Here is a 20319-nt window from a genome sequence, read left to right as displayed (position 1 = left end):
CAGTAATCTTGCTGGGGTATGTATTTTTAAGACAGCCATGATCCACCATGGAGAATTGATATTATAAGGAAGGTTATGAATAGTGATTGCCAATTTATAATGGATGTGAAATGTAATAGGTAACCAATGAAGTGACTGTAGTTCTAGAGTTATATGATTACGAATAATGAATGGCTGATGTGACCCACATGCGAGGACTATCATCCCACTTGTCCTCTGAGAATCTACACCACTGCTCAGGAAGTCCCAAGGTCAAGGCTGCATTGCAGAGCAATTACTTGGACAAGCTGATGAAGTAGAGTGGACTACTGGGTGAACTGGCTGCACCAAACCGCTTGTCCAAACACACAATCTCCTCAGGATATGTTGTCTAGACAGTAGTGGGACATGAAGGTGTGAACTGATTAACTAGCAGCTTTGCATGTGTCTTCAATGGAAGTGGTCTTACAGTGAGCAACTGACATTACCATAGCTCACAAATACTCAGTCTTGACAGCATCTGTAAGCCAGTCTGTGCCTGACAATGTGCTATACAGTTCACTAGCCAATTAGCATTCATTTGGTAACTGACCTTCCCAACCTATTGGGATCAAAGGACACAGTTGAGAAGCTTGACTGAGGTTGAGTTCTCGTCAAGTAGTATGCCAAGCCTCTCAAAGTCAAAGGAGTGGAAATCTTATTTGTGCACAAATCTTGGAAAGAATGTTGGCACAACAGCTTGGCTAATGTGAAAAGCAGACACCACTTTCAAAAGGAATTTGGAGCGAGGATGCAGAATCAACTTGTTATGAAAAAAAAATGTAAGTATAATGAAATAGGAAACCAGAGCCTGTAATTCATTTACTCTTCATGTCAAAGTAACAGCTACAAGAAACACTTTCCAATTAAGAAATCTCAAGACCACCAAATTCAGAGGTTCAAAGGGAGGTTTCATGAGTTGGGCTAGTACCATGTTGATGTCCCAAGGAAGTTTACTGACTGGAGGTTTGTAATGCCAATGTCTTTTCATGAACTTTGATACTAAAGGGTGAAGAGAGATCGGCACCCCTTGCACCTGCTGATAGGCTGCAATGGGGCTGAGATGAACCTTAACTGAAGAGGTACTGAGGCCTAAAGACAAGAGGAAGAAGAAAAATTTAAGCAAATCCATCAGGCCATAGGAGAAGGAATGCAGCCAGCTGGTCTCATACCAAGTAAAGAAGCTCTTTCACTTAACTCAGATCTACTGATTGAAGGCTTTTCAAGCTGAATTCAGCACATCCTCATCACAAAGTAGTAAGGAGGCAAGTACTGTGTGCAACATCCATGCCATGAAGGCCAGCAATGGCTAGTTCAGATAGCAGATTCTGCCATCTTCCTGTGTGATGTCAGACATATCCCCAGTGGAATCAGAGACTGAATTGAAAGATGAGATCTGCTGTGGCCAGACTACTGCTATGAGGATTACCCTCATCTTGTCCTAAAGGGCCTTTTGGACAGTTCTGGCAGTAAGAGGAATTGGCAAGTACACAAGGCAGATTGAACTTCAGTCCAGTATAAAAACAGTGGTTGCATGGAGCAGAACTTATTGGCCTTCCTGTTGTCCTCTGAGGTGAACAGGTTGATCACTGGTGTTTCATAATGACTGAATTAAGTCATTCATGACCCCTTGATCCAAGGACCATTCATGCAGTTACAGCACTCTGCCAGTATATTCTGGATTCCCAGCAGGTAGTTTGCCTGGAGATGAGAATCACGACAACCAGCCCATGACCAGGTCCAAAGGGCCTCTTCGCAGAGGATGTACAAGTCCATGTCTCCTTGCTTGTTCACAAAGAACATGGCATCTGGTTGTCGGTCTGGATCAAGTTTTACTTTTTCCCCAACAGATATGAGAAAATCCTTAATGCATAGCAGATGGCAAGTAGCTCCAGCAGACTGATTTGCAGGCGGCACTCCACTAGGGATCATGTCCCTTGGGTCCACGTCACACCACTGTACACTCCCCACCCACTGGGGGAGGTGTATAAACAGGGTCAATGTGCCAGGATGTGAGTGAGAGGCACCTATAGATGAACCTGATTCATCCACCCCTGAAAGGATGTTCACGTTTTGGGTTTAAAGATTTGAGGGGATAACAATTGAAAGAACTGATTGCAGTAGATTTGGAGGGCCCACTGAAGACCCTGCAAGTAGACGAGTCAGAGGAATGACATGCACTTCTACAACCAGGTAATCATAAAGAATCAGGCTAACATCACTGATGATTGGTCTTGCTGTATAAAGGACTTCAGCAGGCTCAACATTCTTCCCATCAAAAGAAATAGAAACACCTGTTGAACAGTATCTAAGCTATGAAATGAATCCTTTGAAACAGGACCAAATTGGACCTGGGGAAATTGACCAGGACTCATATTGAATGGAGAATACAGATGGTTGCTTTGAGAGACTCCAGCACTCCTATTGGAGATTGACCTCACCAATGAGAAATTACCTATTAATTTCCTTTTCCGTTAAGAAGCAGGCCGAATATGACAGGCAGTACATGAAGACGTTTATGTTTAGGTGCCATTTTGGCCAACAGAGCTCTGAAGCAGCAGCTGGAGATGTGTATCTGGTTTGTTTTTTTTTTTGTACGTCCAAAAAATACTAGGCATCCAACACCCAGGCGTCTAAAACTTGGTTGCACAGGCAAGCATGCAGACACTTAAGGTGCCACTTAATTTAGATGCACGGAATATCAGGCCCAACTAGATGCACACGACAAACCGACAATCCTGTAGAGAGCAGCCTAAGGAAAGTGCGCAAAACGTTGTTACAGCCTACCTTGTGGCATGCAGCGAAAAAGCCTCAGAATGGGGCCTAGCCTAAAGAGGCTGCTCAACCCGCAAGTCTACCTACGTCACTCAACCTTCCCAGGAATGGGATGAATATCGAACGGCGCACCAAGCACGGAAACTAGGAAAAGGAGGGAGCCCTATGCAACAAAAAGTCTCTTTTTACGTCTCTGTATATATTGTAGCATAGGGCTCCCTCCTTTTCCTAGACTCTGTGCTTGGCGCTCAGTTCCGATATTCATCCCACTCCTGGGAAGGTCGAGTGACGTAGGTAGACTGGCGGGTTGCGTACAGAGTCTCTGGGTGCGGAGGGGAGAGGACATATGCCTTCACTGCCACACTTGATTTCCTGCATCTGTTGCCTTTCAGCCACTTAGGCAGCTAAATCCATGCCAGCTGAAAACCAGCTACCGGACCAAGGCACTCATCCAAGGGACCATGGAAATCACCTCAAGAATTCTCAACTGGGGGAAGGACCATTTGGTATCACCGCAGGAGAGCAGGGCAAATTTTTCTTATTTCTCCTTTTTCAAAATGAAGCAAACCCCAGAGATGCATGTCCAATGTCTGCTGGAGACTGAGAATACTGGCAGGCTGTCACTACAGGGGTATATATACTGTGACATCAGTTTGCTCAGTCTCCATCTGTTGGTGGGGGTGCATAACCCACTTGTTCTGGATTCCTCTGACTGGCTACTAAGAAATCTACATTTCTGCACACAACTTTATAATCATAGTAAAGTTACATGTGAGTTATGATGCATTCTCAGTAAAATAGAGGGGCTCCCTTATACACTGAAGAGAGGACAGCCAGTCCTTTATAAATGAATATATCTTATGTAATTTGTCTGCTGCATCTAGGGTTCCCTGGAACCTTCATGCAACTATTTGTAGTAAAACCACACAAAAAATCAGAGCACTTCCCATGATGAAAGCAGTCTCTTACATCAGATATTCCACAATTCAAGATGTATTGGAGTAGCAGCCAGAACAAAAACATTTCAGAGCTTCAGAAGAGACACTGAAGTGGGGGAGCAGCAGGCTATGAACCAAGGAAATCAGGATTCAAATTCAACTTCTCCCACTGACACTCCTTGTAATTTCACCTTCCATTATCTCAGGTTCAAAACAAAGCCCTCTGGTGCTGAGGAATACCCTTTTGTACTTGAATATAACATCTTGGGAAAAATTTAAAACATAAATGTACACCTAGTCCAGAAGCAATTTGAAACTGTTTTACGAGAACCTCTCCACAAAATCCACCAAAGCAATATTACTACAATTATAGCTTTGTATATATAAGTTTTATTTGTTTAGCAGAACAAAAATGTACAGAAAAAACAAGTGAAAAAGATCAGTAGAACAGAAAAAGTTAGACAGGCATATTTACAAAGAACTTGTGTACGGATAATACAAACATTTCCATGCTACACAGTGCCATGACTACAACAGTGTTTTTTTTTTTGTTTGTTTATAACAGAGCTTCATTTTTTAACAATCTGCATTGCTTAAAGTTCTATACAACTTCAGTGCAACAAATTCACAAAAATCACACAGCTATTTACTGAGGAAACAGATTGTTTAAATAAAAAAAGACAGAACTAGTGCTTGGACAAATTTTAGTACACATGAATGTTTGAAGAAAGTGTTCCCGAGGCGCTGTATGCCACATGGATTTTACTGGATTAAAGTTAGGAGTTTCATTCATTTTTCTTCTCTTTTTGCTTGAGGAGTTTATTGATCTCTTTTTTGCCCATACCAATATACTTTGAAACGATTCCCTGATTGTTCAGACCAGGAAGCAACAGCAAGCAGCTCACTAAATAAATAAAAATAATATATATATACATGTATATATTAGCAAACTGCATATTTAACCTGCAAAGCAAAACAATTTTAACATTTTTTTTCTAATAAAACTTCACACCTGAAAAGTGCTAATTTTTGCAAGTGTTCATTACAGCTGTGGCTAAGATCAAACTTGGTTGTTTTGTTATGATTATAAACAAGATAAACTAATACTTTATAAAAAGCATGCCCACCCTTCAAAGAGTTAATATCTCAAATATAAAAAGGGACAGGTATTGTACCCAGTTTTATTAACTATTCTGAATGCTTGGAACATCAAATTCCATCACAGAATGGCATCCAACTAGTTCATTCAACAGGGTGAGATTCTAAGTAATTTGCAACACTGCAAATGGAAATTTTGTCATGTCAATTCCAATTTTTATAGTTTTTTAGGCAGAGTTTAGTGCCGCCAGATGACATCACCCACACATAATAGCTAATTCAGCCTGCTTATTAATGGAAAAAATTGTTTATGTTTACAAGTTTCTAAATGTGACAGCTAATACTACAAATATTTTGAAAGAAGATACAGCACCATGGTATAGTTCTCTTAACCTGGCAGATATAGCTGGTGATCCTCATTTGTATTACAGAAACTGATTCTTCTCTTAAAGGTGGCAGATATTAGAATTTCATCATTAGAGATAAAAGAATTCTGAATATTTAGAAAATGTTTCAGAATTGTGCAAACATGCCAGGAATGTACTACTGTGCTTATAAAATGGCCTTAAACTAAAAGGGGGGAAAAAGGTTTTAGCGGGAATCTTATTTGTATTTTTGAAGCTGGCATACACTTTACTGTTTGTATCAAAATCTATTTATTGTATCAAAAAAAAAAGTGATACCATATCATATGAATCACAAAATTTACTCTCCGCCATTTTCTCAACAGTATTACTACCTCAACTAAATTAATCAAATACAGGAACTTCAAAATTCAATCATTAGACAAACTTACCAATAAAATAGGTGAGAAGGAGATTATGAACCTGTTGTCCTATCCAAGCAACCACAGCTAAAGAACTGATCATGGTCATGAAATACTAAAAGAACAAATTAGAGAGTCATGAATGTCAAGCCATTAATTTCTATTTTGGATATAATTACTCTCCTTTCCAAATCAAAGCTCAAGGTAAGTTACAATCAAGTCCCATTGGTAGGTCCCCCAACCCAAACGGTTTAAAATCTAAAGGGTCAACTTTAAAACCCCTGTGTGCACAAATACTGGGAGATACGCGCGTAGCCGGGCATGCACAGAGCGCATGACTCAAAGCGGCCCAGGCACGCGCGTATCTCCCGATACCCAAGGAAAAGCCAGGGCGGGGGCTGTCCTGGTGAAGCACGCACCAGCAGTGGGCCGGCGAGCGGAACTTACTGCTGCTCATGAGAGTAGATAAGTGCTAAAATAAAAAATAAGTTTGGGGGGGGGAGGTAAAGGGAGGAAAGTTAGCTAGGGGAAAAGGGAACTGGGGAAAGGTCTACTTGCACGTGCGAGTTGCCACTGTCTGCACATGTGTGCGCGCCCCTTTTAAAATTGACCCTTAAATCTGTACCTGAGCAATGGAAGGCTAAAGTGACTTGCTCAAGGTCACAAAGCTTCAGTGGGAGAAGACATTTGAACCCTGGCTTCCCAGCCCACTGCTCTCGTCACTAGGCCAGGGATTCTTAACCCAAATCTCAGACACACCTGAATATACATCAGTTATATTTGCATACAATGGAGACAGTGCATGCAAAACTACTTCATGCATATTTGTTTTAGATATCCTAAAAATCTGACTGGCTAGGTGAGACCAGAGAACTGGATTGAGAACCACTGCACTAGGCTGCTACTCCTTTTGATCTACTTCCTCCAATATGCATTTGATACATGCCTTTTAAATTTAAGCCACTTTTTCTACATCAGCAATAGTGGATATTTTGCACTCAGGTGGCATAAAGTAAGGATTCTCCTTCCCTCAAGCCACTCTTCTATTTGAGTTCCAATTTTACATACACATTTTTCCTAGTTGCTGTTATCAAAATTGGCACAGATGCAACCCAATTTAGATTCATAAGAATGGCTGAGGAATTTTTTAAATTCTTGAAATTTTCTCCCCAGAAATTAAAAGAATCAACATAAAAAATAAAACTAACAACTGGATTTTGCTTGAACTATTACTTCAAGCATTGCCCTGAAGTTTGAATGCAGTGCTATAACAAACCTTTGCCAGTCTGGTTTTCAGGATATCCACAATGAATAAGGGATAATATTTACATACTCTTCCTTATTTGCACATTCATTGTGGATATGCTGAAAACCAGACTAGCTAGGGGTACTCCAAGACCGGCTTGAAAAACATTGCTTTTAACAGATCAAAAACAAAGGCATCCTAACAGAGTGAAGTCAAGTAGCCAAATAAATACTCCTAAAATAGAGTAAAAGTATAAAAAACCAAAAGGAAAAGTTTTGTGCTGTGCCCATGCATTCTAAATATTTTCCATTCCTAGGCATAAAAAAATATACTGAGGTCATTAGATATCAAGGTGTGAACACACTTGCTGAACAAGTACACATTTACTATTTATTCATGTACCATTTTAGGCTTTTCTTCCTTCAGAGCAAAGAGTCGCTTCCACCAGCCAACAACTCGACGTCGAGTTTTTACAAGGTTGCTGCAGATTTCATGGAATCTCTGTTGCTGTTCTGTGGTCCTTTAACAAAAAAATGAGCTCCATAAAAAACCTAAAGTCATGAATGTTCAGCTCCAGAGTATGCAGGCAAGGCTAAGCACAGATGTGCAACATACGGGATAAGTATACCCATAAATATTTAAGACATCAGTGTTGGTACATTTTGTGTAACCAAAGCTACTATTTCAGGTCAAAGGAAAACTGGTTCTTACCTGCTAATTTTCATTCCTGTAATACCACAGATCAGTCCAGACAAGTGGGTTTTATTCATCCCTACCAGCAGATGGAGGTAGAGAACCAAAAAAAAACCAAAAAACTTTGGCCACTGCCATATATCCGAGTGTACCAACTTCAGTCCCTCAGTATTGACCTGCACCCTTGGCAAGCCAAGATAACAATTGGGCGAACTAAGCCCCTGGGATGGATACCCCATAACTGGATAGCCAAATAAACATTGCAACTCTAGAACGTGTCAACAATCCCAATACATTTTTTGAAAACCTCTCTTTGGATGAGCCCGCAGGCCCAGCAGCAGAACAAGCAGTTCTTTCAGCATAGAACCCAAGGGTGGGCCTCTGGACTGATCCTGTGGTATTACAGGAATGAAAATTGGCAGGTTAAGAACCAAATTTTCCTTTCCTGAACATACCCAGATCAGTCCAGACAACATGGCACAACACAACCCTTGGAAACATAGGCAGCAGAAATAGTCTCTTTCAATCAGCGAGCTAAGAAGGCCTTAGACACCTTCTCTCCCCTTTTTGTCCCCCCGAAGAGCACAAATAAAACTATCAGAGCGACGGAAGGAGTTGGTGACCTTCAAGTAACGCAACAAGGCACATCCAAAAGATGGAGATCCCTGCCCAGGAAAGGATCCCACGCCCAGTCTGGGAAACCTGGTAACTCCGTCTGGTTCACATGAAAAGCAGAAACGAAGGCACCGTTCGAAAAGACACCTGGTCGGGCGAGATCTGGAGAAACAGATTGCAGCAAGAAAGCCTGCAACTCCGAAATTCTCCTAGCTGAACAAATGGCTACCAAAAAGACAGTCTTGAAGGTAATGACAAAGATGCTCGACCCAGCGGTTCAAAAGGATCCTCAGAGGGCCTGCAACACCAACTTGAGACTCCATTCCGGACACACATGCTTAACTCCCCTCAGAAAAAGCACCACATCCAGATGGGAAACCAAAGCCTTGCCCTGTACATTCCCCCTGAGACAACCTAAGACCGAAACCTGATCCTAAGCGAACTATGAGCCAATCCTTTGGACAGGCCCTGCTGCAAAAAAGGACAAAATGTGCGGCACGGAAACCACACCAGGTCTCAAACACTTTCCATACTGTGGAATAGGTCAGGGAGGTAGCCGGACGCCTAGCCTGAAGAAGGGTAGCAATCACTGGTTCTGAATACCCCTTCAAACTCAATCGCTGCCTCTCAAAAGCCAGGTTGCAAGACAGAAGCGATCCACCCGATCCGAAAATGTGGGACCTTGATGTAGCAGACCCTGCAAATGGGCTAGACGTAGGGTCCATCCACCGCCAGATGACCCAGATCTGCGAACCATGGACGTCTTGGCCACTCCGGCGCAACTAGCACCACAGAACCTGGATGAGCCTCTATTCTTCTGAGTACCCGCGCTATGAGGGAAGACATACAGAAGGATTCCAGATGGCCATGGACACACGAGAGCATCGAGGCCCACTGCCCATGACTCCCTCCGGCAGCTAAAGAACCTCTCCGTCTCGGCATTGAGACTAGTCACCATGAGGTCCAGCTGAGGAGTCCCCCAACGGGCGCAGAGGAGAGCCCAGGCTTCCATGGACAGTTCCCTACTCCCCTGGATCCAACTACTGATTGCTAAGATTGTCCGCTTGGATGTTGTCCACTCCTGCGACATGAGAAGCAGCGATTCCCTGGAGATGGAGCTCTGCCCACACGAACAATAGCTGAGCCTCCTGAGCCACAGCTGAACTCTTGGTTCCCCCCTGACGGCTGATGTAGGCAAACTGTCGCGTTGTCAGAGAACACTCGCACCATGTGGTCGCGGACTAAGGGGAGAAACACCGGAAGGGTCATGCGTAACCCCCTTGTCTCCAACCGATTGAAGGACCACGACTGTTCCAACGCTGACCAGAGACCCTGCACAGACTTGCCCAGACCCTGAAGACTGGCATCTGTAGTAACCACCACCCAGTCCGGGACTTAGAGTGGCATCCCCTTCTCCAGATTGCTCATCATCTACCAGACCGGATCTGGACTCCACCGGAAGGGGCAGCCAGAAAATACTGCTCTGATAGGGGGCTCCAGCAGGAAAATAATACACTCTGTAGGGGGACGCATGTGAGCAAATGCCCAAGATACCAGTTCCAAAGTTGACACCATCAATCCCAGGACCTGTAAATAATCCCAGACTTTGGGGACCGGCATTCGAAGCAAGCGAGCTATCTGAGCCTGAATCTTGACCACCCTGTCGGAAGTGAGAAACACTCTGCTCTGCTGCATGTCGAATTGGGCGCCCAAGTACTCCAGGGCCTGGGAAGGCACAAGGTGACTCTTTGGTAGATTGATGATCCAGCCCAACGATTCCAGAGGTAGTGACCGCGCACACTCCTCCTGTGACTGCTCTCATCAGCCAGTTGTCCAGATAGGTGTGCGCCAAGCCCCCTCCTGTCTCAGGGCTGCCGCCACCACTACTATCACCTTCATGAAGGTCCGAGGAACTGTGGCAAGGCCGAAGGGCAGGGCCTGAAACTGAAAATGTTGGCCCAGCACCTTGAACCTTAAACTTCTAGTGGTCCTGTCGAATGGTGATGTGCAGAAAGACCTCGGTGAGATCCAGGGACGCCAAAAATTCTCCTTTTCTGATTGCCACAATCACGGTACGTAATGTCTCCATCTGGAATCGTGGTACTTTCAAACTCCGGTTGACTTTTTGGAGATCCAAGATGGGATGAAACGTGCCCTCTTTCTTGGGGACCATGAAATAAATGGAGTATCTTCCTTGCCCCTGTTCGGAAACCAGCACTGGGACTACCGCCACTAGGCTTAACAACCTTTGAAGAGTCTCCTGTACTGCCTCCCGCTTGCTTTGGGAAAGACATCGCGACTCCAGAAACACTGACCAGGTTAGTGAAACAGATAAGTATGGGAAAATACGTGCGGGAGCTTGCTGGGCAGACTGGATGGGCCGCTTGGTCTTTTTCTGCCGTCATTTCTATGATGACTTCCAGCACCCACAGGTCTGAGGTTATCTTGGTCCACTCCTTGTAAAAGCAGGTCAGCCTGCCTCCAATTGCCAACAACGAGGAGTGGACCTGCCTGATTTCATTGGGAGGATTTAACTCTGCCCACTCCCTGAGCGGGTTCGCCTCTTGCAGCTCTTCCGGAGCCCCAAAAGGACTGTTGCCTACTTGATGACTGCCTCGTCGCTGAGGATCCAGCCAATCTGCCAGGACGGAATAGTCATGACTCACAAAAACGGGGTCAAGAGAAGAAAGGCTTCCGTGTTGACTTCCTATCTTCTGGCAGCCTATTTCCTTTGGTCTCCCCCAAGTATTTCATAAGCTGGTCGAGGTCCTCACCGAACAGCAGCTTACCCTTAAAGGGAAGGTTACACAGCTGCAACAGACGAAAGGTCCGCTGACCAGTTGCGCAGCCACAACAGCAGTCTCACTGCCACCACAAAGACCATGCCACGAGCTGTGGTCTGAATGAGGTCATATAAGGCATCAGCCACATAAGTGACCCCTGCCTCATGACGGGCCGCCTGGACCAGGGCAGCGTTCCGGTGGCAGATTGTTCCTCGGGCAGATTGTTCCTGCGGCCTCTGGATCCAACACAAACAGGCTCGCTGCGTCAGACTGGCAGAGACTGCTGCTCGAAGCCCAAAGGGTGACACCTTAAAAGCCCACTTGAGCTGCATCTCCAATTTCCAATCCTGAACGTCCTGCGGAGTGGTGGTGCCGGCGACCAGAATTGTGGTCTTCTTGGTGACCACAGAAACTGCAGCATCCACCTTCAGGTCTCCGCAGTCCATCCATCACCGGATTAACCCCTTCATTATCTGAATCCTCCAGGGAGAGCTTAACCCCCTATTCCTCCAACACCTGGGGGATAAGCGGGCACAGCCCCTCCCTCTTGAAGAGGCAGATCACCCACAGGTCATCGCTGTCCCCTTCCGGGCCCTCGAAGGCGCCCTGATCTTCCTTACGTTCCTACGGGTCTTGGGAGTGCCCCACATCCAGGTCCACATCCAGAAATCCCGAAGATAAACTCCTTCATCCTGAGAGTCATCCTAACCATCAGAATCAGAGTCTAGTCGCACCGGGTGGGTCCCTGGTAGGGATGAATAAAACCCACTTTGCTGGACTGATCTGGGTATGTTCAAGAAAGGCTATTTATCAGGTTACCCAAAACATGAGGATTTTTAGTATGAATGAATCCAAAGTTGTTTTTATATCTGAACTTTCTTAAACAGAGCAAACAAAACATTTAGGAATAGCGCCTTCGAATAATTATACTTTTGTATACAAGTATACCACTGACCCACTGCTAATTAGAAATTATAGACTAGATATCCACACAGACCTGATCAGCAAACTTTTACATTATGATAAGAGCTCTATCATTCCCTTAACAAAATCCACATAGGTCCCTCTGAGGAAGACCCACTGACCCCCTCCTAATCAAAGAGATCCTCAGATCTATAACCATAAGCCCAGGAGTATTCTGAGTCTTGTAAATTGAGGGTATGGACCTGGATCTCACCTGGCTAACAAACAAGGCCTCAGAAAACAGTATGTGGCTGTTGGGGGCCTAGACCCTGGAGAACTCCTGCACTTCAGTGAAGCTTCCTCACCCGATGGACTGGAGATTAACATCCATGTGCCAGTTCCCGATGTCAAGTCCCCCTCTGGGAACAAGCCTGGAGGCCCTTCTATTGGAGGGCAAGGGGGACTCAAGCAGGGGCGGGACGCTGATCTGCAAAGACACTAATGCCCTCGATGCCAGTGCACAGATATTCTGCATCTTACGATTCAAGACCTCCTGGATATTCCTGTCCAGCTCCTCAAAAATTGCCAATGCTAACACACCCTGGGAAGCAGGAAAGGCTAAGTCTTCCTGGGACACCAGAGAGGTATCGATGGCTGACACCTGGATTCTCGTGATTCCCAGGAATGTATGAAGAGATCTCTCCTGCTTGCAGGAACACTTAGGGAGATTCAAGGCTGACACGATGTCGCCACTCCCAGCATCACACATTAATGGAGATCAATGCTTCTTAGCCTTCACCCTTTACTCTTTGGATGGGGAAGCCAGATATAGGCCTGTCTCCCAGGGTCTGTCTGGTGTTTGATGCCAAGGGGGGGGGATCAATGCCCCTCCCGTCAATGCACTGCCAGCAGTCAGGTGCAGCTCCTGGTTACCTCGACTTTTATACTTCAAATGCCAAAACAGATGGGCTGAAGTGCTTTTTCCATCAGGTCAAGTTGGGAATGACACTTTCTAGGGGTTATATTCACACAAAGGGGATTACTCCTGACCAATGGCCTTCCCAGAAAAAATGAGACTAAAGGAGTCCCATGTGGACATAGCAGGCTGCACATGCCCAGTAGGGCATGTTCAAAGCTTCTAAAAGGTCTGTACTGGGCTCTATCTGGGGCACAAATTCCAAGTCAGACAGCAAGCAATAAAAAAACCCCACACCTCTGAAGTCACTTACCTGGGCTCTCCTGAGGTCAGTAAGCCTCACAGCCACTTTCCTGAATTTTTTTAATTGACACAAACAAGGCTTAGGAGCAGGGAGAAGAAAGGCAGTTTTGGAGGATCTTCTCTGCAAACTTTGAAGCTTGCTTTCTCAAGTTCTCTCCCTACCCTCAAGACTGCCAAGGAAATTCCACCCACCCAGGTTCTGGGATCCCTCCCAATGAGCTTGTTAGCCTGGGTGCCCCAGATGCCTGACCCTAGAAATCCACCAGTGCCAAAACCCTTCCAAGCAGGAGGCAGGCCTAAAGAGAAAAATCCTGCTGCACCGCCCATTGTCCTAACATCTGCTGGAGGAAAAGAATGCTGGGTTTCTCTTTGCTGCACCAGCTCTATGTAGTGGTGATGTCAGAGAAAATTCTGTGCTCAGCCTCCATCTGCTGGCAGGGGAACATAACCACTGAGCTGGTGCAGAGGGATGAAATAGAACTTTAGTTTTCTTTTAATTTTTACACCAATTGTATTTGCTCTGTGTGCACATTTGCTCCTTCTGTTCACTTCCCTCCCCAAGCCTCCTCCTCACTTTTCTTCCAGTTTCCTGCATACATTAATCCACTAATCCCCCAGAGCCTGCTTCTTCTTCTGATAACTTCACTGCCTAACTGCTGCAGCAGTGTGAATTCTAGGCCACAGTAGCAATTGGGATTCTGCTAACAAAGCACCAAGAATGAAATTTTAGTCCCCTGAGATTTTTGTGCCCCCGCTAGAATAGGATTGTAGAGCACCCAAATTTGGTACCATTTCTGGAAGAGACATCCTAAGGACTGTGTACTTTTTGTCTGGGAGTTACTCCATCACATATGCCAGAAGCACTCAAGCCCTATTCACAGGCTTGCTGAAATCGAGCAGCCTTAATAGTTTTGCTAGCAGCAGAGGAAGCCACTACTGCTGCTGGACTAAGAGGGAGCCATTTGTCAATGAAGTGGCCAGTGAGAGGAGAGCAATAAAAGCAGATAAATATGTGAGTGGTTGCACAGTAGGACTGGCACCTCATTATAATGCAGTTTGAACTTTCACTAACAGGGTGTTTGCTGGAATTCTTGAGGGGTGCATACACGCATGTACATATGCTATGAAGAAGAAATATGTACATAGTTTTCCACAGGCTGGTTACTTACCACTTATTAGATCCAAAAATTCTGGGAGCAAGTGTGGGTACCAGATAATCAGCCAGACACAGAAACAAGATAAAACAAGAAACACCTGACAAAACAGATGGATCCAAATAATAGACCATCCTGTAAAGGAAAAAAAACATTTTCATTAATCATATTACTGTACAAGTATAATTCAATTGATTATATTTGTGTAAATAAGGAATAGGCAGAAGCAAACTCATTTACTGAATCTTAAAATAACTTTCAATCTATTTCTGACAGGAAGTCAGTCTTGGCTTTCTTCATTTAAAAATAGTAAAATTCTTCAAAACCAGAAATTTTGGGCTTTTTGGCACTGTACCTAGATTTCCTTTGCTTTCAATTTCAAGATATTTATGTTGCCACTTTTGCTAGGGTCAGCCTAGTGGCTCAGTGGCAGCTCTGGCATCTGGAGGATGTATGCGATTCCTGGCAAGGGTATGGGATGCTGCTGCGGCAGCATTCACAGCTTCCAGAAGGAAACAAACTCCAAACATTTCTCAGCTGGGTCACCTAACAGCCAGATTTGGGAGGGGGATAAAGACAGGAATAAAACTCCAGGTAGTTTTAATTAAAGCACCATGAGCCTTCAATTCACAAGGAAGTTCATCCTCGTTTAGCTGGAGGTTCAAAGAAGCAGAATAAACTGCTGGGTAAAAAAAAAAAGGTACGTACAATTCAAGTCTTCTTTCCTGAGACCATTTCTAAGTTCATATTTTAATCATGGATTAATTTTCAAAGTGGTATTAGACATATACATTGCTGCATCAGTGTGATTTCTTCACAAGGCTGTGCTAAGTGAGTAAAAACAAGGGTTTAGCACTACAGCATTTCACTAAAACTGAATGAAGCGAGGAAAGGGGTTTTAATGACTTAGTCAAATGAACTCTTCACAGTACGGCTGCTTTGAATGCATGTTTAGCAAGAACATGGTTGCAAAAAAAAAAATGTTAATATTCAACAAATCATGTTAGGGTCAATATCTACATGCACTTTGGAGATGTGCAGAACTGGAAAATGTAGAAATCCATTCTACTTACAGGAAAACAGAAGAAACTGCAACTATGATAGCAGCTGGAAACCAGGATTTCTCCCAACGAAGAGCTCTATCAGCTACCAGAATCACCTCGCCCCATCCTTGCAAATGCTCCTCAAGGCTGGCAGTTTCTCCAGCCTACATTAAAAACCAAACACTTCTGAATAATTTCTTGCATCTAAAAGTCAGTTTGAGAATTAAAATTCAAATACTAACAAAAAAATCCCAGCATGCAATTTTAGATCTATTTTCATATAAATTACCAGTATGCCAGTTCACAGTTCAAGTTACAAAAAGTAAAAATAATGTGTAATGCAAGTTTACTTACCTGTAAACAGGGTTCTCCACAGACAGCAGGATAAATTAGCCACGACATGTAGAGCAGTATCATTGGATAGTGTTGAGTGGACCTCTCAGAGCTCAGTATATGTTGCTGAGCAAATGTGGGAGTTCCCATGCGTGTACTGCCTCATGTGTTCTGTCTTGTCCAGAGCTTAAGCTTCAATGAGAAGCATGCCTCCCTGGATAATTGACTATTATGTACAGCTAATTCACCCTATCTACCAAGAACCATGTTTAAAGGTAAGCAAACTTGCTTTTTGTGTTGACAAGCAGGCATGACTTAACCATTATGCATGGGGTATTCCAAGCTAAGGGTTGCATTGCAGAGCAATTACTTAAGACAACCACCAAGGGGACTACTGGCAGAACAGTCTCTTCAGCACATTATCCAGACAGTAGTGGGATGTGAAGATGTGTACAAAACACAAAGTAGCAGCTTTGCAAATGTCAATAGAAGTGGCCCTGATGAGCTACTGAAGTAGCCATGACTCCTGTTTGATAAGCCTTGACAGTCTAATCTGTAAATCAGCAAACGTGTTATACAGGCAGCAGGAACTCCCATACATGTTCAGTAAAATTCTTCCTAAGCTCTGAGACCTGGGTCCATGTCCACATCATCATATATTACCACCCATAAATTATGGCCAATTCATCCTATCTACCGAGAACCCTGTTTACAGGTAAGCAAACTTGCTTTATATTAACAGCAAAGCTAGAGAGGTATTTAAATGAAAGAAATGAATATCTTAGAGTGAAGTGTCTTAAAAGTTCACTCAAGTTTATTGATAAATAAGCATACAGTGTAACAATGACTGAATTACAAACTCTTTAGAACACTGCTACTGCAATAATGTAGCATATTTGGATTATTGCTTTGCTCTTAGTAAGCCATTATTAGATAAATGCCAATGTGCAATAATTGCAACTAAATGCAATTTTTCTTTAATAAAATAAAGTACAGGACTTCTGTTTTAAAGAGGTTTAACATCAGAAAAATATATGAGCACATCCACATACAATTGAGAAGCATGACATTTCAGGAATGAAGGGGGAGAACAGGAAACGATCTAAGTGTCATCAACAAAGGGTATGACACCCAAAAGAAAGACAGACAAGAATTTAATGTACATAGAAAACAATAGTCTCAGAATAGAAACCTACAGGTCCCTACAGAAATTTTAGCTTGGACTTGTTAACTAGAAACAATCTATCAGAGAAATCAAGTGAAGGAAGAAGATAAGGTACACCCAGAACCAACTAAACCTAAATTCTGGGCACATGTTTATGGAACATATAGGTGATTAATCTGGGGGAAAACTACTCCCCACCCCTCACCACCATGAATATATCCTGAAAATATAGTATGAACTAGAAAAGAAATGTCTAAATCTTTGATAGGCCACACATGTTATTATGAACATACAGTGATTGCATAAGCCTTCTGTTCCTTTGGAAAGTAGGCTAAAAATCTGGTGAACCACAGTACCAAAAGAAACAAATCAAGGAAAACAAGACTAGCAGCGAAAGGAAGAGATACATAATACAGATAGTCAAAAATTAAGAACAGTTGCAAGATAAAGGCATCATCCTCTTTTGTTACAAATTGCACTCCTGGTTGCAACTCTATGTGACACCACTGAAAACATCTGTCAGGGCATGTAGAAAGTTGTACAAACAGCTTTGTATTAAGTTGAAGTACCTCTCTGAAGTTGTTAAAGGAGAAATGTCACCTTGGGTATATGATTATAAAACAGTAATATAAAGGCCACTATAAGGTTTTTTTTAAATCAAATTTTGTAGTTAAATAAAGGTTCAATATTCCTTCCCCAACAGGGCAGCCATGTACATCTGCAGCAGCTTCCTGAGAGAAACACGAGAAGATCTAGCTAGGTGCTGAGGAGAGAGGAAGTGGGGGCAGAGAGGAGATCAGCAGAGGGCCATTCCTTTGAAGCTTTTCCAGTATTACTATTACATCTTATAACAAAGAAAAAGGCTACCACAATGATGCACTCGTCTTGTGGTGTATGCCAAAAGCCACCCATACATCATTATGCCGGTCCTGATAAGGGCCCATAGTTTTGACAAATGAACAGGCCTGCAGACGAATTTGCTTGACGAAATACGCATGAAAGAACCCTCCCTGGCACCGACTAGTCACATGTTAATGTTTGTCTTACTTACAGTATGAATATTTCTGATGTACACCACCTAGAGCTTTGGCAGCTGATGGATTTACAAATGTCTAATCACCCTTATTTAACAGATTTATAACCCGCACCCTCCAAAGTTCGCGGCGGGATAGGACACGGTACATAAAAATCCGGACAAGTACAAAATATATAAAAGCAAACAGCGGGAAGAGGTTACCAAACTGGTTTTATCTTCCCGACAGGGTTTTGATTCACTGCTTAAAGCTTACAACTTCCCTGTGAAAACGCCTTTCGAATCGAGTGCTACAATCCTGGTCTCGCACAGAGACGTCTGCTCTGCCAAACACCCTACATCCCCGCCAGAACCTTCAGACTGTTTAAAATGCCACAACAGGCTCAAAAGTAGCACAATAAAAAAAAAAAAAAAAAGGGGGAGAGATAATTCGTTTGAAAGACGGTTCTTTAGCACGGCTCCGGCAGGCCGCTGGACGCAACACAGACGGCACCATCTTACCCCGGCCAGCACCGCCCTTCCTCCCCAAAGCAGAAGAGAGGAGAAACTGCTGCTCATCCCCCCCCCTCCCCCTCCGCCTTATCAAGATGGCAGAGGGCAGCCGTCGCTTTCCCAGGCCAGCACCTCACCGGTTCTCGCTTACCCACGGCTTTCCAACCCGACCCCCCCCCCCCTCCCTTACCAGCAAATTCGTGCTTCTGTTATCCGCGTCCGCCATTGCGAGCCGGACCCGTCACGGTCTTTCGAGGTAGGGACTAGGGCCTGCCTCACACACCGCGCCACCTCCTATAAGGGAAGTCGGCCGCCAGCCGCTACTCCTTTATAAAGAGAACATTTCCCAGCAGCCCTGGCGGCGTCCTGCTCGCTCCCTCACACCCGCGCCCCGATCGCAAACAACGCACACGCAGCCTGATTGGTCAAATCAAGTAACAACTGTTCCGTGTCGGCCAATCCGAGAGCCAAATGCCCTTTGCGCAAAACAAAATAGAGGGCCAAGTGAGCACGTTACGTTGGCGCTGCGCAAGCGTGCTGAGGAGCCTCAGGCGGTACTAGGAAACCAGTTGTGACGAGTGGCGTTTTTTTGAATCTCTCTGATCATGCCGTTCGGTTGCTTGTACAGTATACACCCAGGTGTAAAGCATTTTAGATTCATATTTTAACTCGAATGCTTTGAAAATAGCCCCCTTTTGTAATATTCACATTTAGATTATGTTGGCTATCGCGTTGGCATAGGTTTAGTGCAAAATCCAGTTCGTAGTGAGCAGAGTGCTATGGCGTGTAAGGGTTTTTCAAATTATTGCAATATTTCTTAGCATCCAGCTAGATGAATTCAGAACAAATGGGTTATGCACCTCTACCAGCACATGGAAAATGAAGCAAGCTGAGAGCAGTCTATATACGCCTGCATTGACATTAGCCTACCACTATTCTCCATCTCTAGCAGCTGATGGATGTGTATCTCAGCCCTGCTGCTTGCTTCCTTTAAAGAAAGAATAAATTCACCCCACTCTCATTCGGTAAGATCAAATGGTCCCTCCTACAGTTGAGAATTTGTGAGGTGACTGCTATGGCCCCCTCCAATGAGTGTCTTGGTCAGTTAGTTGATTTTAGCTGCTGTGGACTGAGCTGCTTAGGCAGCAGGTAGAAGAAGCTGAATGAGGCAGTAATAGCACATGCCCTCCCCCCTCCCATAGGTAGAGACCATCTCTGAACTCAGGCAGGTAAGCCTGAGCACCACTAGGTTTAAAAAAAATAAATACAGATTTAGAAGAAAGTTTGATGTGTAGGGCTTCCTCCGCCCCTGGTCTCTGTTCAGCATGCTGAGCCTATGTTCATCCCTCTCCCTGGGAGGCTGCCGTCGTGAGACGCCTTAGATTAAGCCCTACTTCAAGGCTTATTGCTACACGACAGGTGGTAGGGCACAATGGCTTTTTGTGTGTTTTCTAAGGCTGCTATCCACAGGATTGTTGGTCCAGCTTGTACATGTAGTTTTTGGGTACACTGGCAGGTAGTATAGTCTAGGTACCTACAATGAGCACCATTAGCCCTCGTGCACAAGTAGGGCTTTACGCTTACATTCTTGTGTGCTTTGAGGTAGATCTTTAAGAAGTATGCGCGCGCACAAAAGTACGCTGGATTTTATAAGATACATGCGTAGCCGCCCGTATCTTATAAAATCCAGGGTCGGTGCGCGCAAGGCTGCACAAAAATCGGCAGCCGGCATGCGCCAAGCCCCGTGGCCTCAGAGGGAACTTTCCTTCCGCGTCCCTCCACCTTCCCCTGCCAGCCCTACCTAAATCCCCCCCCAGCTTTGTTGGGCAAGTTATGCTTGCTTCAAGCCACCTCGCATCCCCCGGCACAGGCCACAGTGCTGGGGGACTCAGGACTGCCCTCCCGGCCCACCCCCGAACCATCACCACGCCCCCAGAGTAACTAAAGTTTTGATCATGTTTGTATCTCTTTAATGCTTTGTCTCAATAAACTTCAAACTAAAAGAAAAAGATATTTCCATGATGTATTGCAATTTGATGCTAAAA

At 44.3% G+C, this 20319-nt stretch overlaps 1 protein-coding gene across 1 annotated transcript; it reads right to left on the bottom strand.

Annotated features, from left to right (window-relative positions):
- Positions 1-4101: 4101 nt before the first annotated feature.
- On the bottom strand, positions 4102-18640 carry ARL6IP1 (ADP ribosylation factor like GTPase 6 interacting protein 1). Its single transcript, XM_029576585.1, has 6 exons — positions 18465-18640; positions 15282-15415; positions 14224-14343; positions 7244-7361; positions 5626-5710; positions 4102-4635 (listed from the first exon to the last, which is right to left on the bottom strand). Exons 1-6 carry the CDS (start codon positions 18498-18500, stop codon positions 4517-4519), a joined length of 612 nt encoding a protein of 203 aa, XP_029432445.1. The 5' UTR covers positions 18501-18640; the 3' UTR covers positions 4102-4516.
- Between the last annotated feature and the right edge of the window lie 1679 nt (positions 18641-20319).

The sequence above is a fragment of the Rhinatrema bivittatum genome, chromosome 14, assembly GCF_901001135.1.
Source record: "Rhinatrema bivittatum chromosome 14, aRhiBiv1.1, whole genome shotgun sequence".
In the NCBI taxonomy this organism is placed as follows: Eukaryota; Metazoa; Chordata; class Amphibia; order Gymnophiona; family Rhinatrematidae; genus Rhinatrema; species Rhinatrema bivittatum.
Note: the sequence above shows the minus strand (reverse complement) of the source record. Positions and strands in the feature narration are given on the sequence as shown.

Excerpts from the sequence above, each read along its gene's own strand:
- ARL6IP1 (XM_029576585.1), bottom strand. The coding sequence starts at position 18,500 with ATGGCGGACGCGGATAACAGAAGCACGAATTTGCTG. Across the intron at positions 15,416-18,464 it reads ACAGAAGCACGAATTTGCTG|GCTGGAGAAACTGCCAGCCT; the intron begins GTAAGGGAGGGG and ends TTTTTAATGTAG. Across the intron at positions 5,711-7,243 it reads AGGAAGAAAAGCCTAAAATG|TATTTCATGACCATGATCAG; the intron begins GTACATGAATAA and ends TTGTTCTTTTAG.